This window comes from Cylas formicarius, unplaced genomic scaffold (assembly GCF_029955315.1).
Source record: "Cylas formicarius isolate icCylForm1 unplaced genomic scaffold, icCylForm1.1 PGA_scaffold_3__17_contigs__length_32017465, whole genome shotgun sequence".
NCBI lineage: Eukaryota > Metazoa > Arthropoda > Insecta > Coleoptera > Brentidae > Cylas > Cylas formicarius.
Window position 1 is genome coordinate 20,768,541 of NW_026844326.1, and position 26,576 is coordinate 20,795,116.

Consider the following 26,576-nt stretch of genomic DNA (forward strand, 5'->3'; position numbering starts at 1 on the left):
TAAATAAATATTATGTTGATATTTCGATTATTATTATTATACCTTTTAACAGTTTGTAGATAAAACAAAATTCTAATAAAACGTCTGAAGTGTCTGCGTTTTATTTACCACAAAAATTGTTATATACTTAAAAGCGTACCAATTGGTCAACTGAAGAAGTAAATCGACTTCAAAACTTTTCTAATATCGAAATCTCCCGTCTTTGGTAACTGTCGCAGGGTCGAATTTAATAAATGCTTCTTCGTAGAGCCAATTCCGGAATCGTCCTCAGCTATTTCGCTACAAACAAAAATCGATCTTAAGTAATTTCGCTTTTGGATGCCAAAGAGGGCTTCCCCGTACCTTTCGTCGTAACTGTATTTGTTATGGAGGAATTGCGATAAAGATTCCAAAATCGGTTCCGAATGAAGTGCGACAAACTGTTCACGGCAAATCTACAATGTAATCCATCGAAACGTCACCCTTTAAGCGAATACTCGCGATACTCACCCTATTCATAATGTGTATGGTCGACGGATGCGTCCAATAGCAATCGTGGACGGAGACGAATGTTATTCCAGCCCGCTCCGCGTGCAACGACGTCAGCATCATGTGACACGAATCCAACGAATGAATAAAGTTCGGGGGAAAGGCGTTCTTTTGCTTCATCGTGTTCGGCTTACTGAAAGAAAATATAGACAAAAATCATGCCGGGGTTCTCTCTACGAACCAGACGATAAGTTAAAACTCCGCAAGCCCAATGGATCTACGACAGAACAGAGAACGCCTTACTATGAAAACGAATTCACCAAACTCGAAGAGATATTGCTTCGAAATGACGATCGATCATTGTTCCGACGTTTAACGATTAGTGCCCGCATAAGCGCCAGAAGACAGGATGAAGATAGATCGGATCACTCAGCAATTGATGGAGAGTACTCGATGAAAAACACAGCTTAAAAAAATCGATAATTAACAAACGCAATCCGGCAAATCAACTACGCGTATCTTAGATACTCATAGAATTGTCATTAACAAATCTGACAGTAACTTAACGACTGCTAAAATATCCGTATGGTCAAAAGGCCTAACCCAACACCTATCGAAATTGTTAAGGAGGTTGTGCCCGCAGATATACAGGTCAGTTTTGAGTTTGACAAAGAGACGGACTCGCGATGGGAAGCCCGATTAGCCTCGTTGTTGCCAATTTTTACATGGAGGAATTTGAGGAAAGGCCAAAAAACGATCCAGTCAGTGGCTATGGTACGTTGATGACACGTCATATGAAATCACGGTCGAGGTGAATAGTATACATCCGAAAATCCAATTTACAATGGAAGGTCATGATGGAAAACTCCTATTCTTGGACGTAGTGATAAATAGAGGCGGAAACATGAAATTGGGACATAGGGTATATCGAAAGCCTACACCGCTACTTACAGAACGAGTCAAACCACCATCCGAGACAAAAGATGGAGATTGTCAAAACATTAATAGGCAAAACGACTAGAATTTCCAGAAGACCTGACGGCGGGATTAAATCATTTAGAGAGCGTTTTGTTTGTGAAAAAACCAAATAGGCAAGAGACGAAAGAAGAAACGCCCTTACATCGGAGGCGTAACTACCAGGCTCGGTAAAATAATGACGAAACATAATATAAAAATCAATTTTTAAACCCACAGGGCACATTTAAGATCGTCTAAGGATTCCCGAGAACCGTTGTCGTCGGCCGTGATATACAGAATCCCATGTTCCTACGGAGACTTCTATATTGATACAAACGTAGCGTCACTACACGTTTAGCGGAGCACGGAAGATCTTGCCGCTTGAGGCAAGTAGAAAAATCGGCGCTTGCGGAGCACATGTTTTTCGAACGGCGAAGCACTGTTATACAAGATTACATCGAGAGACCATCGAAATATATAAACACAAAGACAATTTTACTAAGAGGCAGGAAGGGTTACAGCTGAATAGAACATGATACAACATCTTAAAGAAAACACACAAGAAACCGTATGCGAACTGGGCAAGGAGGCGGGCCGTACTAACACGCTCAGTCCGCCGTCCGAGCGTTACAACACAGGTACGACTTTAACAAACGGCACCGGTACCGCAACAGTCGTCTCGGCCCGCCGAGGATGGCTGCCGCAGTAGCAGTTGAAAGCTTTGGTAGCAAAACCAATGGACCACGGCCAACTGCCCGGACAAAAGTATTAATTATACCAATACATCAATGCAAATACAAAACCGTCAGGATTTTTTACCAAATTAAGGATTTTTAACTCACTTCCACACTAGCTATGTATATAATCTATAGAAAGTATGTACGAGTTAATGGCGCAACGCATTTTTTCAAACAACAGAGATCTGCATAAGGGCGCTGGAAGATTAGCAGCATGGCGGAGCATTTGGAGGAAAATAACGAGATAAGAAGAGCCAATAAGCTTGGCTCAGGAACCTGCGAGAATGATATGAAATGACTAGTGTTTATTTATTCCGTGACTAGAAGGGAAAAATTAACCTCCCAGCAAGGGGGCAGCGACGCTGATCTAATTTCAAAACGCTGATAACGACACTGCTAACTCACACACCATATGGACAAAATCGAGTTCACCGATAACGACGAATGCTGATTGTGCTTGGAGGATGATGCGTATATGTCAATGAGAATCGGATACTCCCTTAGCGTTACAGATATTAAGGTTAGTTTTATAAAATCAAAATGAAATTACGATATTTCATGATTTCAAAAATTTTCGGCCCAGTATGCTTACTTACCAATTTAACGTCGTAATGTTTATGGTATCCCACTTAAAGTCTAAATATATAAATATATAAGAAAATGGACTAACACTTACGTGTATTTGTCTATAGAGTAACCTTTATATCCGGGCGACACCTTCCTGTGCTTGTTGTAAGGTTGCACAACCGGAAGTCCCAACGGCGTCACCCACTCTATGTGCTGACTGGTAACACCGGAAATCAGTTTCGCGCATTCCGTGAACCAATCTTGAATCTCCTTCGTCGACGTAAACATCGTCTTCAAAGAATCGAAGGTGCTCTCTGCGAACACGCGATATGTACCGCAACAGTACTTTTCCAAAATGGACGCCGCTCACTTGTTAGGTACAACGACGCCGCCCACACGGAATCCTTGGGAAAATCGTCGAGGTCCTTCAGCTGGCGGGCGATTTGAAGTCGAGCCCCGAACTGGGTCACGCCGTACACAGTCGTCATGATCGTCTGTTTGATCACCTTCCTCGTCACGAAACCTTCTAAAAGTTTGGCAATCTATCGAACACAGGGACGTTCAAAACAACGCTGGAGGAGGCGAAAAATCGTTGCGCTTACCGCTACCCCGTTTTCCGCGTCCTCGATCCTACGCCGTTCGACCAACGCGACCACCGCGCTGTAAACGTCCTGCGGCCCTTTCGAGGGTGCGAGGTTCACGCTATACGCGCCGGCACTGTCGCGACCCAGTGCCGCGTAATGCTGCAGCCCGTTGCAGCTCCCGTCCTACACGAAAAGGTGTAACCAAAAAAATCTTTCTCCAAACTATCCCTTCCCCTTCACTATCTAGTCTATCCTTCATGACAGAGAAAAATCGTAAATACAAAAAAATGTAACTCTTGATGCGGTTCTTTAAACCAAACTGTCCCACCCATAACGTAGCTTTTGATGTAGCATTTATTTTGCCATAGATCGTGCTCACCCTGTACAATATTAAGAACTGTATACCCCAGTAAAACCTTTGTTTATCGATCGATTTTAATAACGATTATGTGTTTTTAAGATATTAGAAATTTTAATTATAATGATAAAATTTCAAAAACAATGATAAAGACTTTTTAAGGGATACTTATTTTTTAGTAACAACAGCATTAATAAATATAAATTAGCGAGTGAATTTGACAGTCGAATATTCGCTTCTCCATGGCAAACTTAGTTTTTTCAAAGGAAACAGCATGCTAATGTCAATCAACTTTGATATTTTCGTTATTTTCATTATAGATGAGAATTAAAAATATAGCGTTGTTGCTGTTTAGTTCATATCTGTCTTTCAGTAGAATCTATTCAACGAAAAAAGAATTTTCAAAATTGAGCCAGAAACAAACATTCTACAGGAGTAATGCTTAACGCCCACGAAATTTCGTGCACCCGGTATTTGAACTTCACGGAAATTAGTATAGTAATAGTAGTAGTACAGTATAGTAATAGCTCTTCTCGATACTTGACATCAAGAATTAGTCCCAGTTAGCCATGACTTCAGGTTGATGTAATAAGAAACGATAAGGTTTTAGTGCGTTTTTGAGAGAGCAATCCAACAAAAAAAATTAAAATCAAACAATAATCAAAGATTTTACAACGATGTACAGCGTTAAGCGGGGAGTAAACAATATTTTAAACACCCTGTATTGAAACATTATAAAAATTGGCATGGTTGGCTCTAACTACTCCTAAATAAAGATTCGTTACCAATTTATTTATTTTTAAATCCCTAATAGTACATCTCTGTTCTCTCTCTTTTGTTAAATAGTCTCAGTTGGCTATGACTTTAAGTTTAAGCAATAAGCAAAACAAAATTTCAGTGCATTTTTCAAAGATCTATCCGACAAAAACAAAAATTTTGAAAATCGAACCATAAGCAAAGATTTTCCAAGGGTGTACAGTCCTTGAGCGGGACACACTGTATATGAAAACTTTAAATATAAAAATTGTAGCCGTCGACGCCGACTATACATATGTTCAAACCAAATCGCCCTATTTATTACGAGTTTTTTAGTTGCCGCTAATAATTTACCCGCAAAAATGGCAATTTTCAGAGATTTTATATTTTCTCCGAAAAACTGTCATATCCTGTACAATTTCGAAAACATGCTTTTCGTGAACGTTGCAGCCCTGGATCTCACGCGTTTCGTGGTTCGGGCGTTTTTTCTATCGGACAAACGGTTGTCCAGAGAATATATTTTTTTTAAAAGCCGCAAAATATGATTTTTGATTTTTTTTTAACTACTTCCACAGCATCCGCAATTTCAATACGTTTTGCCAGGCGACCACAGTCTATCCGTCTGCCAAATTTCAAGTGGCTAGATTCAAATTTCGGATACTTGCTTTCTTTCATGGCGATTGTAAAAAATAGAACTGAAAATCTCAAAAAGAACGATGGATGCTGGTGTCGGATAGAGGCCAGAAGCAGAACGGCCAGACAGAAAAACAAAAACGTTTTTTTAAAATAAAGGTTGTCTAAATTAATTTTTGCCTGTGATTTCGTATGCGCAACGTGCCCACCTACCTGATGTACAGGAAAACGCGAGAGATATTCTTCCGGGTCTACGCCGGATCGGACCGCATCGGCAATTTCCATGCAGCAGGCCAGAGTTTGCCAAGGTTCGTCCGAATGCACCCACCACTGCTCCCCGTCGAGGGGTCTATCGGCCGAGTCTAATATCAAATGCATGTTGTCATTGGCGTACTTTAATCTGTCGTCGACGGAATCCCGTTTCTTCAAACCCGTCAAATTGATGAGGTGGATTTTTAACCAGTCCAACCCTTTCGGACCGAGGGGGCGCGGTTCCGCGAAAATGAGTATGGACCGCGCCAAATCCGATCCGAGATGATTCAGGTGAGGCGGTACAGGGTACACGCGACCCCTGAAATCCATGTTGTGCGGTAGCCAAAAAATATGATCCCGGAACTGAAACCACAACAAAAAAAAGTGTCTTCAGGAGACCACAAACGGCCCATCATAAGAAAAATCAAAATTCAGTAGGGGACGTATTTTTAAAATTGATCTACAACTCGTTAAGATTTCAAAAAAAAGAATAGGTCGCGTTTTAAGGCCCACATCATCCCGCATGCCGATTGATTGTTAAAATGCCCCCTGAACTTGCGATGCTGATAAATTCTAAAATACAAAATAAGTTCCCGGCTTTATTTAGAAATTTTTTAGTTTTCTTAAAATTGATTGCCACATTTAGAGAGAAAAAAACATTTTTTAGTTTTTTTTCAAGTCGTCAGAAATACTAATACTAATATTATTTGTCGTTTTATAGTTTATAACTTGTATAAAATTAAAATTGAAAATAACTAAGATATTCGACTTCCAACATGAAAAATATTCCGGGTACTAAATTTTCACATGGAAAAAAAATATCTGTTAGGATACCATCACGTAGATTACGCGAAAACGCAGTGACTGAAAAAAAAAGAATTAACGCAGAATAAAATTTTCATCATATCCTGAACGCGCAAGCGCAAGTCCCAATAGACTTACGTGATTAGCCAGCGACAACCGATACAGGCAGTCGCACCACAACGAAAACATCTCGTTTTTCATCCTCCTGTGCTGCAACTTTTGCTGAAACGCCTTAAATTTTTCGGCCTTGCTCATATTGGAGGTAGCCGCGGGTGGTGGCGCCAAAGTGGCAGGATCGACGGGCACGTCTAAACGTGAAGAACCACCGCTGCGAAACACCTACGGGTCAAAATTGAACCGATCTGTACTAAACTAAATCTTGTATTAATTGAAAATAATGGCAATTTTTCTCCGTCAACTGGATTTATCCCTAAATCAACATAGGCCTCAGTTATGAAATCAATATGTTTGCTTTAAGCAGGCAGAAGTTATGTTATGTTATGATTGAAAATGTTAAAAAAGAATGTATTGATATATTTGTTAGGGCACATGATGTATATCTTTACATGATCACGTTAATTCAACATAAAACGATAAAAGGATTGAGTACCAGAAGGGCTATGATATGTATTTATATATTATATTTGAAATACCACCATTTAATTGATAGAATTTCATTCCATGTTCCGAAAATTGTGCTTATAAATATACAACAAAATAATATACTGCGAGAGTGTAGATTAGTAAAAAAGTTTATATAGATTTATTTAATACAAATATTCTTGCCATATTCTTCTGAATGTAGTTTTACTAATTTTAAGTCCGTTTTGTGCAATCTTCTTTCTGTTTTAACATAACTTAGTATGTATGTTTTTTCTTACTAAATATATGCGCATTTAATAAATCTTGATATGATCTGATATGAATTGACCTAAGTCGAAAACTTTGAACTATAATAACTGAAATATTGACATTCGACTTTATCAATTTAGCTCCTTGTTTTTAGTACTATGACACGCTACAAACTTCAATCACTAGTGGAAAAAAGCTAAAAAAAAATGCAAATAAGTATCGGGCAGTGGACTAACCTCTAATATAATATCCAAGACTTTGCGGTTGACCGTCCAAGGTGTCGAGGCGAGCTGGTTCAGAGCGTCGAAACTCGGATACAACTGGACCGGATCGCTCTCCTCCAGTCTCTGCTTCTGCGCCTGCGCCTCTGCCGGTAGCCTCACGATATCACAAGGGGTAAGCAAATAACCTCCGTGGTCCACGGAAGTCCATGGGACCGGCGGGCACAGCATGGGCACCTCGTTGGCGGGAAAAGTCAACGTTTCGGGCTGAGCGGCCCGAAACAATTTCGCCAGTTCAGGGTGGGGCTTGATTTCTTCCGTCACCGTACGCGATTGGTTGCGAAATATCGTGTAGAACGCGGGCAACCAACACCTCGAATCAAAAACACACTTTTTCGAATTTTTAGTGTTTTTTAAACCTTATCCCTTATACTGATCACGTGCACAATAATATCTGCCAGATTTCACAGTCATCCCAGTAATTTAAACAATTTCTTTTGAACAGTATTTGCGTTAAACCAGACAACAAAGGGACACTTTAAACAAAGTCAACCGCGATGGATTACTCCTTCACTTTCTCTCAGCACCCGCGGCAGAAAGCGCATACAGGTTATACATATTATTGTAACATAGTAGTGAATTTAATGGTGGTTGGTTAGTTTTGGATGTAACAAGGTGTTTTACGCTACATTAATTATTTATTAAGCACTTTCTCTCAGCACCCTGGTAGAAAGCACATACAAGTTATAAATAATGCGTATTGCTGTAACAACATGGTAATGGATTTAATTGTGCTTAGATGTAACAAGGTGTTTTACGCTACATTAATTATTTATTTCCAATTTAAGCAAAGTCGACTGCGATGTATCACTCGTTTACCTTCTCTCAGCACCCGTGGCCGAAAGCCCATACAGGTTGTATATATATAGAGTATTGCTGTAACATAGTAGCGGATTTAATTGTGGTTGGATGTAGCAAGGTGTTTTACGTTACATTAATTATTTATTTACACTTTACGCAAAGTCGACTGCGATGAATTACTCATTCACTTTTTCTCAGCGCCCTGGTAGAAAGCACATACAAGCTATAAATATAACGTATTGTTGTAACATAGTAGGGCATTTAATTCTTCTTGGATGTAACAAAGAGTTTTACGCTACATTAATTATTTATTTTAATGTCTTCTAATGCAATATGTGCACGTGATCACTATAACGTTAAAAGGATAAGTAGACTAAAATGTCGCTTCCTACTTGTGTTTGCCGTTGTGTTTCCAGTCCACATTAATTTTGAAGTCGTGCAAAAGGATCTGATACAAGAATTTTCCGATATCGAGTACTACGGGCGGTACCCATGGCTGATGGTTGGATGATATTGTTGATCCCTTGTCTCGACAATTGTGCTCTAGCCACTGCCACTGAACTCTAGGATTTACATATGTTTCGCCTGTGGGCATGTGGTCGTATTTCCCGTGAGCAATCGCGTACTCATGGGAATATTCTTTGTGCAGAGTCAAAACCTTAGGGAATAATAATAAAAAAAAAACTTCCATCTTTTTATGTCTTCATAAAGGTTTTGAAATTAACTTATTTTTAATATACCAATTTCACACTACCAACTTAGCAGTCACCTAGTATATAGTGAATCCAGCTGAATGACTGGGTAATAGCGGATGATAGCTACATCAGAATGCTACAGATTTGATAAAAAAGAATCCCAACTGAGTAACATTTGCGAAAACTTAGTAATTATTTTGTAAACTAGCCTGACAATAATTTTTCATTAAATTTTGAAAATTGGTCTAAATTCCTACCCATTTCTACAATGTTTAAATTCTTAGACATTTTGGCATTTTCCCTATTAGGTCGAACCATCTGGAATTAAATTTGTCGGAATATTCGGCGACCAAATACAACTCCTCGAAGTCACATTAAGTTGATTACATAGGGGATAACCATTTGTACATATAAATAATGTTACATATTAGTAACTAATGGTTACTGAATTAATTTCATCATGACTGGAGAACCAGCCTATCAAAAACTCAGCTATATTAGTTATGTTTTTTTTTCGTAAAAAAAATTTGCACCTCTTTTTTTTGCTTGCTAAATTAAGATGACGAAACGCTCACCTTATCCAATACGCCCGTCTTCTGTTTGAACAACACCCTGTACCTTGCATACACTTTCCGTCCCAAGGACCTATACAACATGCCGAGGGTGGGACTATATGTCTCCGAACCCGTAGCTAATTTCTTCGCTTCGTCCAGCATAATCGCCACCATGTCGTGGGTGGGAACGCTCCTAAAGTAGATCTCCAAATTCAAGGGTCCCCGTTCGGCAGCCAACGCGGCCACTCTTCGATTGAACGCCGCATGAGCTGCTTCTTCCCACATTGTTAAATGCTCATTAAGGATTTTCCGATAACGAAGAATTTCGTCTGTGGGTTTGTCTTTTGATGCAATACTTTTGACCTATATGAGACAAATCAACCACTGTCTATAAAAAAACCTTCATCGCTCATTATGCAGGGTGCCATCTACAAATCAAATCACGAGGATTCGAAAAACTAGCCTCAAATTCGCTTGATAAATATTTTGAGAATTTGCGATTTTACGATTCAGTCGGGCCTCTAACTATACGTTGCAAGTAATTGAAAATGGTAGCATTCATGTTTGCGTAGTATTTTTTATGTTGATGTTTAAAAAAAAAAACGTTCTTTGGTTATAGTTGCTCTGTCGTTGGATGTCACTCAAGAAATCTTAAACAATTAGTTTTGGTAAGTGGTTAGTTATTGAAGGCATACTGTAAAAAAGTTATCGGTTAGTAGACCCAATTACAATGACATGTTTTGCATTCTTCATCTCTTACAAAACTCTCAAATACGATCTCTTGCGTCGTTTTCAACAAACCATACACCAAAAAAATGATAACAGAGCTGCTTTATTATCGCTTATGCAGTTACAATGAGCTAGTCCGAGGTTCCGAGGTTCAAAGGTATAATTGGTATTGAATAAAAGGGCCACATTTGTTTACGTTTAACAGCGGGAATAAATTCGCGAATAGGTAAAAATAAGTAAAAGAAGATGCACAAATTCCTTAAAAATCATTACCGAGGGTTAATTTAATTAGGTTCAACTACAAGAATGAAGTCACAACTTACCGTTACATAACCGTTCTCTTCAAGTTTGAACTGCTTTTGTACAGCTTCTTCCAAAGAGGTGGGGGTAAACAACCCGCCATTCTCGATCCACTCGTGTCTCTGATAACTCAGACGCTCATCATGGTTCAAATGATTGACCAAGTGATTGTTGTAGAAAATTTTGGGATCCTCATAGGTGGGAACATATTTTGGATTGTACGCCCGCATAGCAGCCAACACAATCTCCCTTTCGTCGTTTAAAAATACCCCATTGTTCATCATTTGGTCAAATGAATATCCCGCATAATGAGCCTCCTTGGTGAAAATTCGGATATCCTTAAGGTGATTGTTTTGCATATTCAGTCGACCAAGACATTCAAATATTGCGATGTAGCATTGCAAGTTGGGCTTCAGACCATCCTCCTCCATAATTTTTAAGACTTCCTTGAGTTTAATATAATCGGCACGATTCGCAAACCCCTATATAAGAATAAGAAATAATAATAAGAAATATCTTGACTTCCAGCACTGGGGTATAAAAATAATATTTTTATCTATTCAAAAGTATAGATAAATAGGAAATTTAACTCATTTCGTGCAAACAAAATCTCTTTTTAATATTTCAATGAAATATTACCCCTAAAAGAACAAATACTTTTTGTTTAACAAGAGCTATATGGTTTGCAAAGAATGTATTTTTTTTGTGTGACGTTACAACAAATAAAGGCTTAGCCAATGCAGACGAGTTTTTAACCTCCGTAAAGTGTTTCATAACCGGGTAATTTTCTTATTTTTATTCTAAAAGGCATGGGTTGTGATTTGTATTATCTCTAAAAATGTGTTAAATTTATTTAATTTAACTATTTCTAATGTAATTATGAACAGTTTAATATTGTTACATTGCCACATTGTTACACATGCCAATGCCTATGTTGCCATCACAACCACAGTTGCTTTTAGATGAAAATCCACGACTAAAGAATTTTTTTAATGCTATATTTGTATTGGGCTATATGGATTATGAGCTAACGAAATAAGTTTAAATTTCAAACAATATACTATGTATTTATTTTGTAGTTACCTTCAACAGGGTGCTGTAGACATTTACGTGTTTTAGTGAGATAATACTTTTACACTTTTTACTCTTCACTCTATGGGAATAGAAGGCAGCCAAACCCCTACCAGGCTTGTGAAGGTAGTTGCAAACTTCCATATACGCTGCTAAAGTTTTGGAGGTAATTTCTTCACGAAATTTTTGATCTAGAACATTATGCTCTACAATGGTTTTATTCAATTTATTAATACCTCTCGAGGTTTCCCCCGAGTCAACATGATCATGACTCTCTTCTTCAATTTCTTCTGGTTGGAACGCATTTACTAACTTAACACTAAAATTACATAGCAAAGCACTTATACACTCCTCTCCGAAAAAAAAATTACCTTTCTAAATCAACTTCCTTCTCTTGTAATTTTAAATCACAGTCTTCAATAACAGCTTCTTCATTAGCATAAATTTCCCTTACTTGAGCAGGGTCTCCCAAATCTATTTCATATTTATTAAAATCAGTGTTAAAATTATTCTGTTGTAATTTGGAAACATCACTGGAGCCAGGGTTGGGAAAATCATCAATTATAGTGAGGTCATTGTAGCAGTGCTCAACTTGAAAAAAGCGCCTGCTAGTCAAATATTCTAATTTATATAGTTCATTTAAGTTTATGGGAGAACTACTTAAGAGCTTAACTTCCTTTGATGACAATTTTTTTATGTTTGCTTTCTTTAAAACTGACCGGTTATTCACAACTGAAATAATAATAATAATAAATTAAGCAAACGGCAAATATAAATAATAATAAATACCCATGAGAATATCTGTATATTTGGTTGCCTTCTTCTTCTTCGTTAAAATTTTCTGAGTTTTGGTTAAGTTAGAATTATTAGCAATCGATGAAACCTTCCTGAATTGAACTAAATAACAGAGAAATAAAAAAAATAAAATATTCACCATGCCCAAACGTTTACTTACTACGCGAATGTAAATGTAAATGTTTACATAAGATGCACGTTTTTTCGGAAGCACTCAATTGGTCGTTTTCAGCTAAATTACGGAGCGACACTAATGAATATCTTTGAAGAGAAATTTTCCCAACCTCTAACACTTTATACATAGCGAAAAATAACGAATTTGCAGCCTATTTTATTAATAAAAGGCTGGTTATTCATCACGACGTCGTGTTTGTATTTTGCACCATTTTTCGGAAGGCCCATTATGTCATTCCATGGAATCGAACTTTATCCAGTCAAACGTTGGGAAAATTTGTTGAAGCCAATGGCCCATTTTAAGTCACTGACCTAGCCGCACAGTGTTCTTTTTTTGGGCTTAGTTACAAAATTAAGTTCGACTACTCGCAGCTAGAGGTCACGAGTATACTACAACTGAAGCATTTAAGCGGGAAAATTTTAAATGGATGTGCACTTAATTGCACTCCAATTCCGAAAATAGTGAAGAAAACGAACAGATGTGTGGCAGTTGCATAGAGCCGTTGGGTCTGTAAAGAGGGTTTATTTATACAATGATTAACCTCTAAAACGGTCATATTCATTTTCGTGTCGTGTGGTAAAAAAGTTTTAGTAACTTGGTAAGCATATAGTTTAATTATAAATATTGGTAAAATAACATAAACAGACTAAGCAAACTAATTTTTTTACACAATATATTTCCGAGTTCCCATTTTCTAAATTCTCTAAAATAATAATGAATTTCTACAATGCGTTGCCACATTTTTTATAATTTTTAAATTAACATATTACAAAGTAAGCTTTCATTAGTTTGATTAGCTAATTATTTTAATTTAATGAAATCTTGTTTACTTAACGACAAGTTATTTAGTCAACAACGAATCATTGATGATCTAATAAAATCTTAAGTACCCACATTCGATATGTTACTGGTACGACACAAAGAGATACTTTGAAAGCTCCCAGTCCGCGTTAAGTGCACTATTATCTTGATTAATTACTGTCAGTAATTGCATATACGCTTACAACCCCATGCATATAGAAATTAAGTTTCTAAACGACCGCATGGTCAACAAAAAAATAACATACCTAAATAATGATACTGAAAACTCAGAAAAAATTAAATAATGATGATTCTGATGATAATATTTTGTCCAGTCTCCCTAAAAAAATCAATTCGATTCTGTGTAATGATATATCGTGTGAGTAAAATGTTATTTGAGAAAAAACGTTGGAACACAGCTTTTACACAACAACATAAAACCAAAAATTTATTCATGACAACTGACTTTTTTAACAGCAGATAATTTTTTTAATTAAAAACCTCTGAACTTGAAAAATTTTAGTTAAAAACTTTTTCCAACCCTTTCAAAGAACATTCCATGAAGTTTACATTACACATTTTTGAAAGCAAAAATATAGAGAACAATAAATAATTTTGAAATAATTTTTGAAATGTGGCATTAAATACAGTTTTCTCGAATTTTGGTACACCGCTTATTAAATTGAAAGTCTTTTCTATCGACAACCAAATCAAAATTCAGGGGCGTACCGTGAAGTCTATGTAATCGTATATGCGCCAATATATTGTTTTTCATAAAATATGTTAAAAATTTGACAATTTGGAAGAACTTCTTTAAATCCGTTATTTATTTATAGACTGCCCGTCTCCTAAGTTGTAATTTTCCTTTAAAATGAACAGCCTTATGTGAAATTCGCCACACCATTCGCCTGCGATGTATACGCAAATGGCATAAGGTTAAAAGATCAGGTCACGTAAACTATCTCCCGATTGATTGTTTTCAATATAATTGTCACTATTTAACAAAACAAGATTAAGGAAATTTAATTAATTTCTGATTTCGATTTTAGGTTTCGTCGCGGACCGAGAAAATGATACCGCGAACACTCCTGTTTTGCGCTGGCCTACTGTGGATTGTCAATGTACAAGCGGCTGTCACGTAAGTACTAATATATACGGTGTGTTATTGGCAAACTAGGGACTAAGCGGAAATACCCAAAGAATTTTCATCCCCTCCTAAGGATTTCTTTTCGGGCTGTGTTTATCGCCTACGAAGAAGAGAACGTATCTCATCCCAATGATTTTTTTCTGTGGTACAAAAAGAAGAAGAATATTTGTTGACCGTTAAAAGTTAGTAGTATATTGTAAAAAATATTGTAAAATTCAAAATATAAATAAACAGCAACTTATGACTTTTGTAAACATTTGTAAAAATACTTTGACAAATAACACATTAACAAAAAACAAACAAATATGTAACATAATCTTAAAGGAAACAAAATAAATGATAGAAATATTTACATTTAAACACTTGTTATTTCGTTTCTAAACGACTTGAACATTTTCAAAATCTAAAAAATATTATCAGAATTATTTTTAAACCTCATCGTTAATTCATTTTATGTTTTGGTTAGTTAAAAGCATTGCATTCAAAAACCAAAGCAATAAAATGTTTTTAGTATTTTTGTTTACTTCCGTTGAAAGGAAAAACAACGAACCAAGATGGAATCTGTTTAGCGTTTGGTGCATGGGAAAATATCCGCTAGATATTCTGTTTTCTTCTCCAGCTGACGGATGGGGGTAAACGAACTTGCGTTTATTTTTACATTCGCGCCGATGAGCAGAAGTGCGTTCGCAAGATGTCGGTCGATCTAATTACGCATTTGTCATCAACATTTTGCGGCTTGAGTGCCACTCGTATACTCCGTATCGGTTAATTTTTTAGTACTTGGATGTTTCTTCTGTCAAAATGGAAAGGATTTGGGACCAATGTGTATACTGGCGGTTACTTTTTAATAGTAACACTTTTACACGTTTATTTGCCGCACTTAATCGCAGCTACAAAACCAACACCCCGCAAATCTTTGCCTGTGTGTTGCCTACTAAACTGAAATGTCCAAAGTACTTACCTGAATTTGTGACGCTTGAGTCGAGTCCTGGACAAAAGCTTAATGCTCTGTGGAAAGAAAATAAAAACACTAGAAAATGAAGACTTACGCTGGGACAGAGTAGACTTATAAAAGATGGTACTCATGAAAGACTCAACATTTACGGACTATATTAAACTACATCGTATAGGTACCATCATCACCTAAAAATCTATTTTTATGTTCATGTATATATACCGGGTGTCTCAGTAAGGGTACCGAGGTATAGTATTAGGGAAACGCACGGTTCTAGAAATTTGGATAAAAAATTATAGACAGATCGGCTGAGAGAGCTAGACATTATTTATTGTTTTAAAGTAAAAAATCATAAAATAATAAAATATATATCGTGTTCCATCCTAGATTTTAAAACTGACATCACTTCCGGTTAAATCAGAAGCGACCATACAAAAAAAAATGAATGGAATTAAATTAGAGATCTAAAACTAATCAAAATTGAAGTAACTTTTGATTAACGACTTTTTTGTTATAGTAACGAAGATATCAGGGTCGCCATCTTGCAGATAGTGAATGTAGTCAGAGCGACCGATGACAAACTGGAGCGCCACGAATACAGGGAACGCGTTCTCGGCGAGCAACTCAAAAAAGGCATGATCAACATCGATAAACGGATCAAAATGTTGGACCCGTTGAAAGGCACCGTGAGCAGAATAGACGAACGGTTGGCGACGGTCGAAACCATCCTGATGCAAAAGGATCGAGACGAGAAGGAACGACAGATGCAGCAGAAGAAAATTTACGATGCGATTTTGGATTTACAAAAGAACCTGCCGTTGATTATCGATCAACTCAATACGGATTTGAGCAGTAAGGTAACCGTCCACATTTTGTAAAAGTGCGTTCAATTTATCTTGATAACATTTTAATTGGCTGTGCCTTTTTTGTTTTAGAGATGTCAATGTAAACAAAAAAAACAAAATGTGGGGTTAGGGACACAAAAAACTATTAATTTTCTGACATATATTTTTTTAATGGAACATCCTGTATATAGGTGTTTAATAGAATATCTTATTCCGATTACAATGATGTAACACACTTTATATTTCAGTCCATTCGTTTTTGACAACTTAGCAAAAATAGAAAATTTTTATATAATTTCAAAGAGTGCTGACGGACAAATAAAAATATGTTTAGGTTTGACACATTAGTAAACAACGTTGATGGTTGAATTATTGTCCAACATAGTTTTTCGAGAATTTAGCATACTTAGCACATCCAGTCTCCTCTATTACTGGAGTATATGAAGACACAGCTATTTCTCGGGGATTAACTTTTGAAAGAATATAAATTTTTTACATAGACATAACAAGAATAATAATTTTTTGAAAAACATTTTATGTACTGATTAAAATTAAAAAAATGGCGATATTGGTAATAATCCTAAACAAATACACGGGGTACCAGGGGTACCAATCAATATATTGTGTGGTGTCATAGATAGCCATATTTTGGGTCCGATATTTATAGATCAAAAGTTAACTGGAGATCATTTTTTGTAACTCTTAAAGCACCAAATAGAACAATATAGAGAAGTTTTACCCCTAAATATATCAGCGCTGATTATATGGCAGCAAGACGGTGCCCCTCCTCACAATGTTGTGCAAGTTAAAAATTTTCTTAACATAGAATATCCCAGGGGCTGGATAGGGAACAGCGGAACTATGGGCTAGCGAGTCAACAGCTCCGACTAAACTTTAATGGATGTTTTCTTTTTGGGACACAAAAAATCACGTGCACAGAACTTCTTGTAATAATGTCGTTGAACTTCGGCAAAGGATTTCAGAGGCAATCAATCAGTTAAGAAACAATCCGGAAACGTTAATAAATGCTAGACATCATACAATTAGAGAAATGTATTCAGGAAAATGGTGGTCATTTACAGCGGTATTTAGAATAGTTAAAGATTTTTTTACTTTACTGTCATATGTAATGTTTTTGTTCTGCTTTTTGTAATTTGTAAATAACTATTGTTGTTGCGGTCTGTCACGGCACTCCTTGAAATTATGTAAAAAATTCCTATTTTTGCCGATTTGTCAAAAACAAATGGAGTAAAATATAAAGTGTATTACATCATTGTAATCGGAATAAGATATAACACAAATATAATATACAGGGTCTGTGTCTGAAAATATATAGTGTTTTGTTTTATACGTTACTTGGAAAAAACTTGGCTACTAGCCCTACATTTTGTTTTTTTGTTTACCTCTCTAAGAACGAAAAAGTTACAGCCAAATAAAATGTTGTCAGGATGGAGATTCGACATCCAGAAAAAAAGTTCATATAGACGTTACTAATTGTTAAAATGTGTGTTAAATTAAATTTAAAAAATTAAACAAGTCACTCGGCGTAACACTTAACGGAACTTGAAATTTATTTTGTTGAAAATAAAAAAGTACATATTTACACAATACAATTCACTATACACACGACCAATGATGCATAAAGTGTCTTTGTTTATATCGGTCGATTATGTATATTTGAGCACTGCGCACTTTACAAATTTGAGATACTAGAGTGAACATAATTTCCGAGCGGGACACTATCACTGGCACTTTCCTTTTTATACCAATATTTTTTTGACCCACATAGGAGATATGAGAATAATCAACTACAATATATTAAAAATCAACCAACAGAAACCTATAAAATAAACAAATGGAAATACAAAATAGAAACACACCGAACTACAGCAATCGCCATGTGCTATCCCATTGTGAAATAACGCGCACTCTATATTGATGTCGATAAATTGAAATATTAACTTAGGTTTTTTGTTTACTGTCAGAGGGCGCCCCGTACGGTGTTGTTTCTGAATTTAATTAACCCATTCTGTTTTGTGACGCACTCTGTGTCATTTTTGACTAGGCAGACCTATTCTCCATGCAATTATACTTGCAGAAGGTACTGTTGATATTATTTGTCGCTAAAAGCAGCCGTTTTGGATTAAAAAGAATTTTAAGTTAAATCTGGCGTTTTTATATTTTCTATCTAACGTTTTTCTATTTAACATGGTGTAGGCAAAATGCCAGATTTCGTTGAAATTTGACAACGTTGGATAATGGTACTGATAAGAGGCTAATTTTGGTTTAACTATATTATATTATATTTGATTCTGGGGTTGTTTTCGTATCTTGCCTGAAAAAATAAAAAAGTTGACAAAACAATTGGAACTTTATTTTTTGGACCCTTTGATAAATTTGGTTGTAACAAATTAACACTGAAGAAAATGACCATCAGCGTATCTAGCCTAAAACATTTTCGCACTCTGTTACAAAACCCTTACTTTAAAAGTAAGCATTTTAAGACCTACGTTGATATTAACTTTTTTTCTATTTTTGAAACATCTTGCATAAAGTCATCTACATCTCTTTAAGAACTTCGTTTGGTATATTTCTTCTGTTTTCGTATTTTAAGGTAATTTAATTTTAATTTAATTATCGATTACATTTTTATTTTCGCCAAATCATTCTTCATGGTCACTCTTACAGAAAATGTTGCAATTATTATTTTACCAATTGAGCGGTTCGGGAAATCCCAATAAAAATTTCGACTGCATTCAGTTCTCAGTTCTCATAGTATAAATTTACTTGTATTTTTAAAATTATTTCGGTCAATTGACTGGTCAGTTGACGGATCAATTGACTGATCAATTGACGGGTCAATTGATTGATCGATTGACACAAAAAAAATTGACCGGTCAATTCCACAACACCAACACACAACTTACAATATTTTTTTGTCTTTTTTAAAATTTAATAGGTCTTTTAAAATTATATTTACCTTTACTGTTTCCATTTTAAAAGGTTAACTTTGACAGCCCTGTATATTGAAAAAAAAAAAGCGTTTAAATGTATTATCTTGTGAAAATAATATTTGGTTAACCGATGGACCTGCTTTTGTATACCACTTTGTAGTTCTAGGGCCCGTATCGAGAAATCGTTTTACTTTTCATAAACCTGATGAACGCATTCATTGCAGATAATTATGAGCCAGCCTCCTGCGGCCATTAGCGAGCCGGTCATGTCCAAAAAGGACTTCGAGAAGATGGAGAACGAAGTGCTGCAAAGGATCGCGAAGGTATCGACCACGATCGACAACATGGAACACGAGTTGTCCAAATTGCGCGACGACAACTTGAGCAGTATTAAAGATTTGAGCAATCGCTCCACCGAAAGTCTTGAAAAAGTGAAGAGGCAACTCGACACCAGCGAACAACTATTGGCCAGATACGAGACCAAATTGGCAGAGTACAATAACAAGATTCCGGAAGCGACACCGGTTAACTACAAAGAGCAAGAGGAGTGGAAGGAGAGTTTAATGAGAGGTGAGAGGGCAAAATTCGGAATAATAGAGAAAACTAAATCTATCAAAATCAAAATAATTAAGAACTAAAAGTTCAGATTTCCACGAAATTATATATTTTGACATGACAATTGTTTCGACAACACCGTGTCTTTATCAAATGTCTATCCACTACTAATTGCCTCACCCAATTCAAATCAAATTAAAATAGAGGAAGGAATCTTTCTTATTCTTTGTAATTATTTAAAAAATTTTTTGTTGTGTTTTTCTTTAAAGAACATTGAAATATGATATCTTCAAAAAAAAAAAAGAAATTTCAGTGTCTAGGTTTGCAAAATTTTAGTTAATTATCCAAAAAATCAATAAAACCAAACTGTTATCAATACTACAACAAGTGCGTAATAAGTGAGTGACTTAAAAAGTCTACCAAATGTGTTGCATACAATACTTTTTCTACGACCATTAATTTTTAGATACATTTTTGCATAACACGAATACATTCACTGCCATAACCATCAGAATTGACAAACATCTAAATTCAAGTCGTGGGTTATATTTCCGAAAACAGCCAAAACGAAAAGTAACGAAACTGACGTTCCAAAAATGACATTTTCTGCACGCTAGACCGGTGTATAATTGACCATTTTAAAAGACGGAGTAGAAAAATATCTTTTTTCTACTATTCTACTATATATATATATATATATATATATATATATATATATATATATATATATATATATATATATATATATATATATATATATATATATATATATATATATATATATATATATATATATATATATATATATATATATATTGTGCATAATGAAAGTTCCGACATTAATTTTTTTATAAAAAAATATTCCTGACGTAAAAATATTGGATGCAACCAATTTTTTAAACACTTTCTGTCTCGAACGCTTTGAACATGGATCGCCACTCGATTTTATTTTTTCCTTTCGTCAATTTAGCGCTGGAAACGCAAAAATCGCACGTAAAAGAAATCCTGAACGACTTGAAAACCGTCCAAACCCAAGTGAAAGACATCCCCACCAAAACGGACATCGAACATGTCCAAAACAGCACCCTCTACAAATTGGAACAATTGAAAGGAGATGGGTCGCGCGCTACGGAGCAAATCCCGTCGCCAGACTCTCTCGAACCATTAGCGAAGTCCATCGGTGAGATAAAAGACGAAGCCGCCAGAAATCGAGAATCTTCAGAGAGGTCCTTCAATCAATTGACCGAAATAACTTCGCACTTGACGGAGAGCTTCTCGAAAAATTACGAGCAGATAAGGTAAAAAACAACAACCAAAAACACCGTCTTTTAAAGTAGCCGCAACAACTGGGAATGAACGATTCACATCCATTTTAGTAAAAACAATAATTATTGTTATAAACGGCCCAACGCAAAAAACAATTATTGTTTTTGCTTTTGGTTCATTCTAAAAGCTCTCTTAAAAAACATTTTTTTACTCAGCGGTATAATACATTTTGAATCGCACATCCATTATACATTTACATCTGAATAACAATGCGATAATAGTGCCCTTTTCACTGTCACCCTCTTGGTAGCCTTAAATTTTGAATGGCATAGTGCGGGCTTTATTAGAGCACACATACACATTTTTTTATTCAATAAAAAAGTGGAATCCCAGTTAAAAAAGTGAAAAAAAAAACATTTACTCAGACTTTTTTGAATGAAATCTTCGTCTTTTTGCGAGGAAGCTGTCCGGACTTTCGGCTGTATGTTTTTAATGGCATATCCCGTTTCAACATTCAGCAGTAGTCCGCCATCATCATTGGTATTGGTATGCCTTGGTGAAACCTCTCCCCCCGTTTTCGCTAGCTGCTCGAAGATTTTCAGGAAACAAAATAAATAAGAACTAAAAGTTCAGATTCGATTTCGATAACACCGTGTCTTTTCTCACAACATTAATTAAGGTTTTATATATCGTAGCAGGTGAATATATATAATGAGTTCTTATTTATTTTGTTAAATGGATTTTCATCAAGTAAAAGCCACCTAAGTTCGATTTTCAGGAAAAACATTAAAAGAAAACTTTTTTCTCAATATTGGTCACTGTTTGAAAATTTGGTCTATGCATAATGTTCTTATCTGCGGATAAACAAAAACACCTTCTTATATTCAAATATTTGAAACACTGTCCATTTTTGTCTAGGGCTGCTTCATCAAGCCAAGTTTGATATAAAGAGGAACCAGTAAAACTTTTTTGGGCTCAACTAAGCTATCTCTTAATACATTTCTGCTACCAAGTGTAAGGCTAGAGAGCTATTTGAGTCTAATGTCTATCTCTTGTCCGACTATCCCACTCACAAATAAAGCATGGAAATATTGTATAACTCTAGGAGCATGCAGAGCACTTTAAGGTCACCACTGATGTTCTTGCGTTTATTTTCTTCAAATTCAAATTTTCATACGTTCGAATAGCAGAGTGAATATTGGGACACGTTTGGTGTCTTATTTTTTCACAAACAAAAATAACAATCATGGCTGTGATTCTTAGGCTCTCGCCATACCATAGGAACATCCAAGCTTTCATCCTACCTTTTTACCAGTTTCTTAATGCTTCAACGCAAAGAGAGCAAACAGTATGAGGAGCCCAGGATTTGTCTTGGGCGCCAATTTTTACAACAAAATAATCGTGGTATAGATTTTTCGCAAAAGAAGTTATAGTTTGTATATTAATAAAATAACATTTTAAAGATATAGAACGCTATAAAAAATGACGTGATAGAGTTTTTTGGAAAAAGGGCCCCCAAAAATATACAAATAAGCAAACAGCTTTCAAACATCAAAATCACGGAAGACCATGAGACATGAGACAACAAGAGAAAGACAAAGCAATAGACAATGGTGAGAACATAAAAGATTTTTGCACCTGCACAGCTAAATACAAAAATTGGATACATGGTACAGCTCGACGCTTTGTTTGCATATTTCGTATTATTTTTTCAGCTCGGAAATTAAAAACCTGGCGAAAATCGAACAGGTGGTGATGCACACCGCCGACGACGTGCTGGACACGAAACGTCGAGTAGAATACTCGGTACATCAGATCTTGGCGGAGGTCGGGAAACAAGCGAAGGAAAATTCGAAAGCCATCAACGACGGTATCAGCGAGAGATTCGACGCGTTCGAACTAATGATTTTGGACGAGGACTCGGGCGCTTTACACAATTTAACGTCTAAAATAGGAGAGGAGATAGACCAGGTGTGGCGACAAATCGGAATAATGCATCAACAGATGAGCGCGAGCACAGACACCCTCAACAAGTTGCAGAATCAGACCGACGCCTATGTCAACGGTTCCCTAGACGTGATGGACAGTATGAAAGGAAAAGTAAGTCAATTGAAATATGTAAATATCAAGATAAATGACAATGGCGTGATAGAAAAGTCAGGCAAATTTTACAATAGATATAGTCGGAAATTCAAAATATTTAAGTATATCTAACGATTTAAAAAAAAAATAAAATTATTCAGGAGTGATATTTCAAAAAATATACACGTATGTAGCTAAATATTTATAGTGGGTTCCATTTTTTTGTGTTACGACGTATCTCCCTTATTAATTAAGCTTGTTGAGACTTTCGTCGTCCAGGGGTAATTTGTTTTGCTTATTGCTTCAACAGTCATGGCCAACTGAGACTGTTTAGTAAAAGAGAGAGAAGAGAGAAGTACTATTAGAGATTTATTTAAAAATGAATTGGCAACGAATTCTTATGGAGGAGCACTTAGAACCCAACTATACCAATTTTTAATAATACAGGGTGTTTGAAATATCATTTACGCCCCGCTTAAAGTTGTTGTAAAATCTTTAATGAAGATTTGATTTTATTATTTTTTTTTATAGATCTCTCAAAAACGCACTAAAACCTTTGTTTATTATTACATCAACCTGAAGTCATGGCTAACTGGGACTAATTTTTGATGTCAAATATCGAGAAGGGCCATTGGGGATTTCTTTAAGAATAAATGTCAACGAATTTTTATTCAGGACTACATAAAACCTAGCTATACCAATTTCCGTAAAGTTTGTTTATGGATCAATTTTGATCATTCTTTTTTTGTTGTATATATTTCACTGAAATAGCACAATTGATTGACGACAGAGCCTTAAATAAATTATATAATTTATTGCAACCCTATTACATCCAATTTCGCATAGCGGTCATATATTGTCATGCCAAAAGGAATTAAAATAATGTTTAATAAACTCTCTGACAGCTAAAATATATTAGGGGGAACGGGCACCGTTTTCCATGGACTACTTATAAATAAAATTAAAGACAAAAATATAAGATATGCTTTGTATTTAAAATGCTTCTTATGTGTTACATATTTTTTAAAATTTCATAACAAGCCTAATGCAAATTATTAAAATTCATGTGTTCCATTTTAAAAAAGCATAGTTTTAGTTTATATTTGTGAGTTTCAGAAGAAAACATATATACATGTATACATATATGTCATATAAGATTACTTTGAAATTCAATATTTTTGCTTAGTTTTACTTTATTTACTTACTTATTGGGAAATTTACTGGTCAGAAAATAGCAGCATTTTTTAGGGAAGATCATTTCAAACAACATTTCCCATTTAACTAATATTTTTATTTTATGAAAACGGAAATTTTTAAATCAATAGGTAAAGAATACATTTTATACCCAACTTTTGTTATTACACGGAACTACTTATTTTTATAATTTATTTATATTTATATAATAACTCGGTTGAATTATCATTTATTTATACGAAATCAGATCATGCGTCTTTTACTTACCCAAAACTAACCAAAAAAAAAACTTTCTTTTGTCATTGGTGCAACCATATGCAACACAAGAATTTATCAATTTGAGAAAACGTTAATTAACATCAACACGAAATTATTGGTAGACATTCTACATGCACAAGATTGTCACCTTAAAAAATACTCAAAATTTATCACAAAAAGAACGTAGATCCAAAAAGACCAACAGATTTCTTATAACAAGAAAAAATTCTAAACCTTGTTCACGTCCGTTAAAGCGCAGTGGTGAGGTGTTGGTTTTTGGTTAAAACCAACGCTTTAACCACAGTTATGAATCGAACATTTCGTGATTCCGAGACTTGCTTGCAGGTTGGTCAAATCACTAGCCACATGTCCGAAGTGGAAGAAAATCTAAACTACCTGCTGGGTCGACTGTCGCTGGTAACCCAAGAATTCAACCGGATAAAGTCCGGCTTGGGATCTGCCCTGGACGAGATACGGGCCAGCTTTCAAACCGTGCAGGACAAGTTAAAAAACAAAGGCCCTGGTCCGCACAAAATATCCAGCAACGAAATAATCGAAACTTCGTAAATGACGCACATTAATCGTTCGCTCGTAATTCAAACCCGATCGGTTTTGATAACCGATTCAATTAGTTCAATTAGGTTCTATGTAATTTGTAATATTTTTGCAAATAAAGATTTCCGAAGGAAGGTATACTCCCCAACCCACACCATAAACAAAACAATTCCTTCGTGTGTAATATAGTATTACGAATAATTTAATATAAACCTCACAATCGAATTCCATAAACAGATTTACACATGCTCTCTCCTACAATTGTTTTTATATAGTATTATTTTTTTTACGTTTTCAGACATCAAATTTTGCTATGGCGTTTTCGTAACAAGGGAATCCGACTAAATTTCACCTACGAACCTGCACTTTGCGCCATTTTCTTGCTAAACAGCGATTTCCACACATAACTGGATTTTTCCCTGAAAATTTAATGGAATCTGGGCAGAGACTTTGTCAAAATAAATGGTTGAAAACGCAACGTCTAAGCTGAAAACTGTCGAATTTGACGAAGTGTCAGCGGCCATGTCGGTTTTCAAGCGCCGAAAGGTCTTATTGGTCGAAGCAAGTTCCCAAATAACTCGCGCATAAGCGCCCTATCAAAATGTTTTTATATTGGTTTCAAGGGTGCCTGTATCATTAGCTTACATTAATTTATGACGTCAATCAACACTACCTCTACAATAGAGATGAAAAACGACAGACACAGTCTGAGCGTCACCTTGAAAATGAAGAATAAATGGTTGTACTTTTCGATTGAGTATTTGAGTATTTTTTTGAATGGGTGAGATAACACCTAAATATTGAAACGACGAACATTTTTTTTTATTTTTTAATAGATTTGTTTATGTATAACGCATACCAAATCTCAACTCAATATTTAAGTTGCAATAAATAATTCAATTTGTGACACCCGGTCATTCTTCTTAAACGGCACTAAACGCGCGGGAATGATCGTGACGTCATACCGCTGTTTTTTCGATCGATACGGATGTTATAGTGCTATTCTCAGGTTCTAGGCCGAGAATTAAATTATTTACGTTTATTTTTGTCTCGTGTATCATGTGTTTGTATTTAATCTACGTCGACCAATATTACAAATCGTGCCACCGTATTTGATTAAAAGTTGTAAAACGCCAGATAAATATTTTATTCGTCTACCAAAAAATACAAACCATAGTTTTTTTGTTAACATTATGTTCATGTGTCGCGTTAGCCTTAACCGTGCAAACACTTTTAACTCTTCGAACTTGCACCCATCCTATTGCAGTCTCCTTAGGAATGGCTATAAACTCTATAAAATAAATGACACTTTAAGTCATCAATGCCAACATACTTTAAAATCAGTATTTAGGTTTCCAATAGTTTAAAAAAATCCTTTTTGTCAACACGTTGACGTTCTCCAATGGCTTCTCTATGAAATTGAAAGAGTTACAACCTGCATTGTTGAATCATCAGGGGAAGTACTAACAATCGATTTAAAATCACCTTGTACGATCAAAAGTAGTTGTTTATTTAATTTTTATTCAGTGCTAATATTATCATCCTCTGTTGTACCTGTTTGCCCGAGTTATTTATCTAAGACCGACTGTAGTCGC

At 35.6% G+C, this 26,576-nt stretch overlaps 2 protein-coding genes across 2 annotated transcripts; one reads left to right on the forward strand and one right to left on the reverse strand.

Annotated features, from left to right (window-relative positions):
- Positions 1 to 19: 19 nt before the first annotated feature.
- Positions 20 to 12,594, reverse strand: LOC132698941 (DNA-directed RNA polymerase, mitochondrial). The gene is made up of 16 exons (XM_060665281.1): positions 12,355 to 12,594; positions 12,189 to 12,296; positions 11,771 to 12,131; positions 11,412 to 11,718; positions 10,352 to 10,810; positions 9,321 to 9,662; positions 8,443 to 8,708; positions 7,205 to 7,562; positions 6,255 to 6,455; positions 5,274 to 5,675; positions 3,332 to 3,496; positions 3,100 to 3,271; positions 2,839 to 3,043; positions 490 to 661; positions 343 to 434; positions 20 to 279 (listed from the first exon to the last, which is right to left on the reverse strand). Exons 1-16 carry the CDS (start codon positions 12,494 to 12,496, stop codon positions 147 to 149), a joined length of 3,885 nt encoding a protein of 1,294 aa, XP_060521264.1. The 5' UTR covers positions 12,497 to 12,594; the 3' UTR covers positions 20 to 146.
- Positions 12,595 to 12,829: 235 nt separating this feature from the next.
- Positions 12,830 to 25,202, forward strand: LOC132699269 (uncharacterized). Its single transcript, XM_060665902.1, has 7 exons — positions 12,830 to 12,967; positions 14,220 to 14,308; positions 15,790 to 16,129; positions 19,296 to 19,641; positions 20,597 to 20,924; positions 22,608 to 22,992; positions 24,772 to 25,202. The coding sequence occupies exons 2-7, from the start codon at positions 14,241 to 14,243 to the stop codon at positions 24,991 to 24,993; spliced, it is 1,689 nt and encodes a 562-aa protein (XP_060521885.1). The 5' UTR covers positions 12,830 to 12,967; positions 14,220 to 14,240; the 3' UTR covers positions 24,994 to 25,202.
- Positions 25,203 to 26,576: the final 1,374 nt, after the last annotated feature.

Coding starts and splice junctions, on each gene's coding strand:
- LOC132698941 (XM_060665281.1), bottom strand. CDS start 12,496: ATGTATAAAGTGTTAGAGGTTGGGAAAATTTCTCTTCAAAGATATTCA. Junction 10,811..11,411: donor TCTACAGCACCCTGTTGAAG/GTAACTACAAAA, acceptor ATTCTTATATAG/GGGTTTGCGAATCGTGCCGA. Junction 5,676..6,254: donor GGTTGTCGCTGGCTAATCAC/GTAAGTCTATTG, acceptor TTGTGGTTTCAG/TTCCGGGATCATATTTTTTG.
- LOC132699269 (XM_060665902.1), top strand. CDS start 14,241: ATGATACCGCGAACACTCCTGTTTTGCGCTGGCCTACTGTGGATTGTC. Junction 16,130..19,295: donor ATACGGATTTGAGCAGTAAG/GTAACCGTCCAC, acceptor CATTCATTGCAG/ATAATTATGAGCCAGCCTCC. Junction 19,642..20,596: donor GAAGGAGAGTTTAATGAGAG/GTGAGAGGGCAA, acceptor TCGTCAATTTAG/CGCTGGAAACGCAAAAATCG.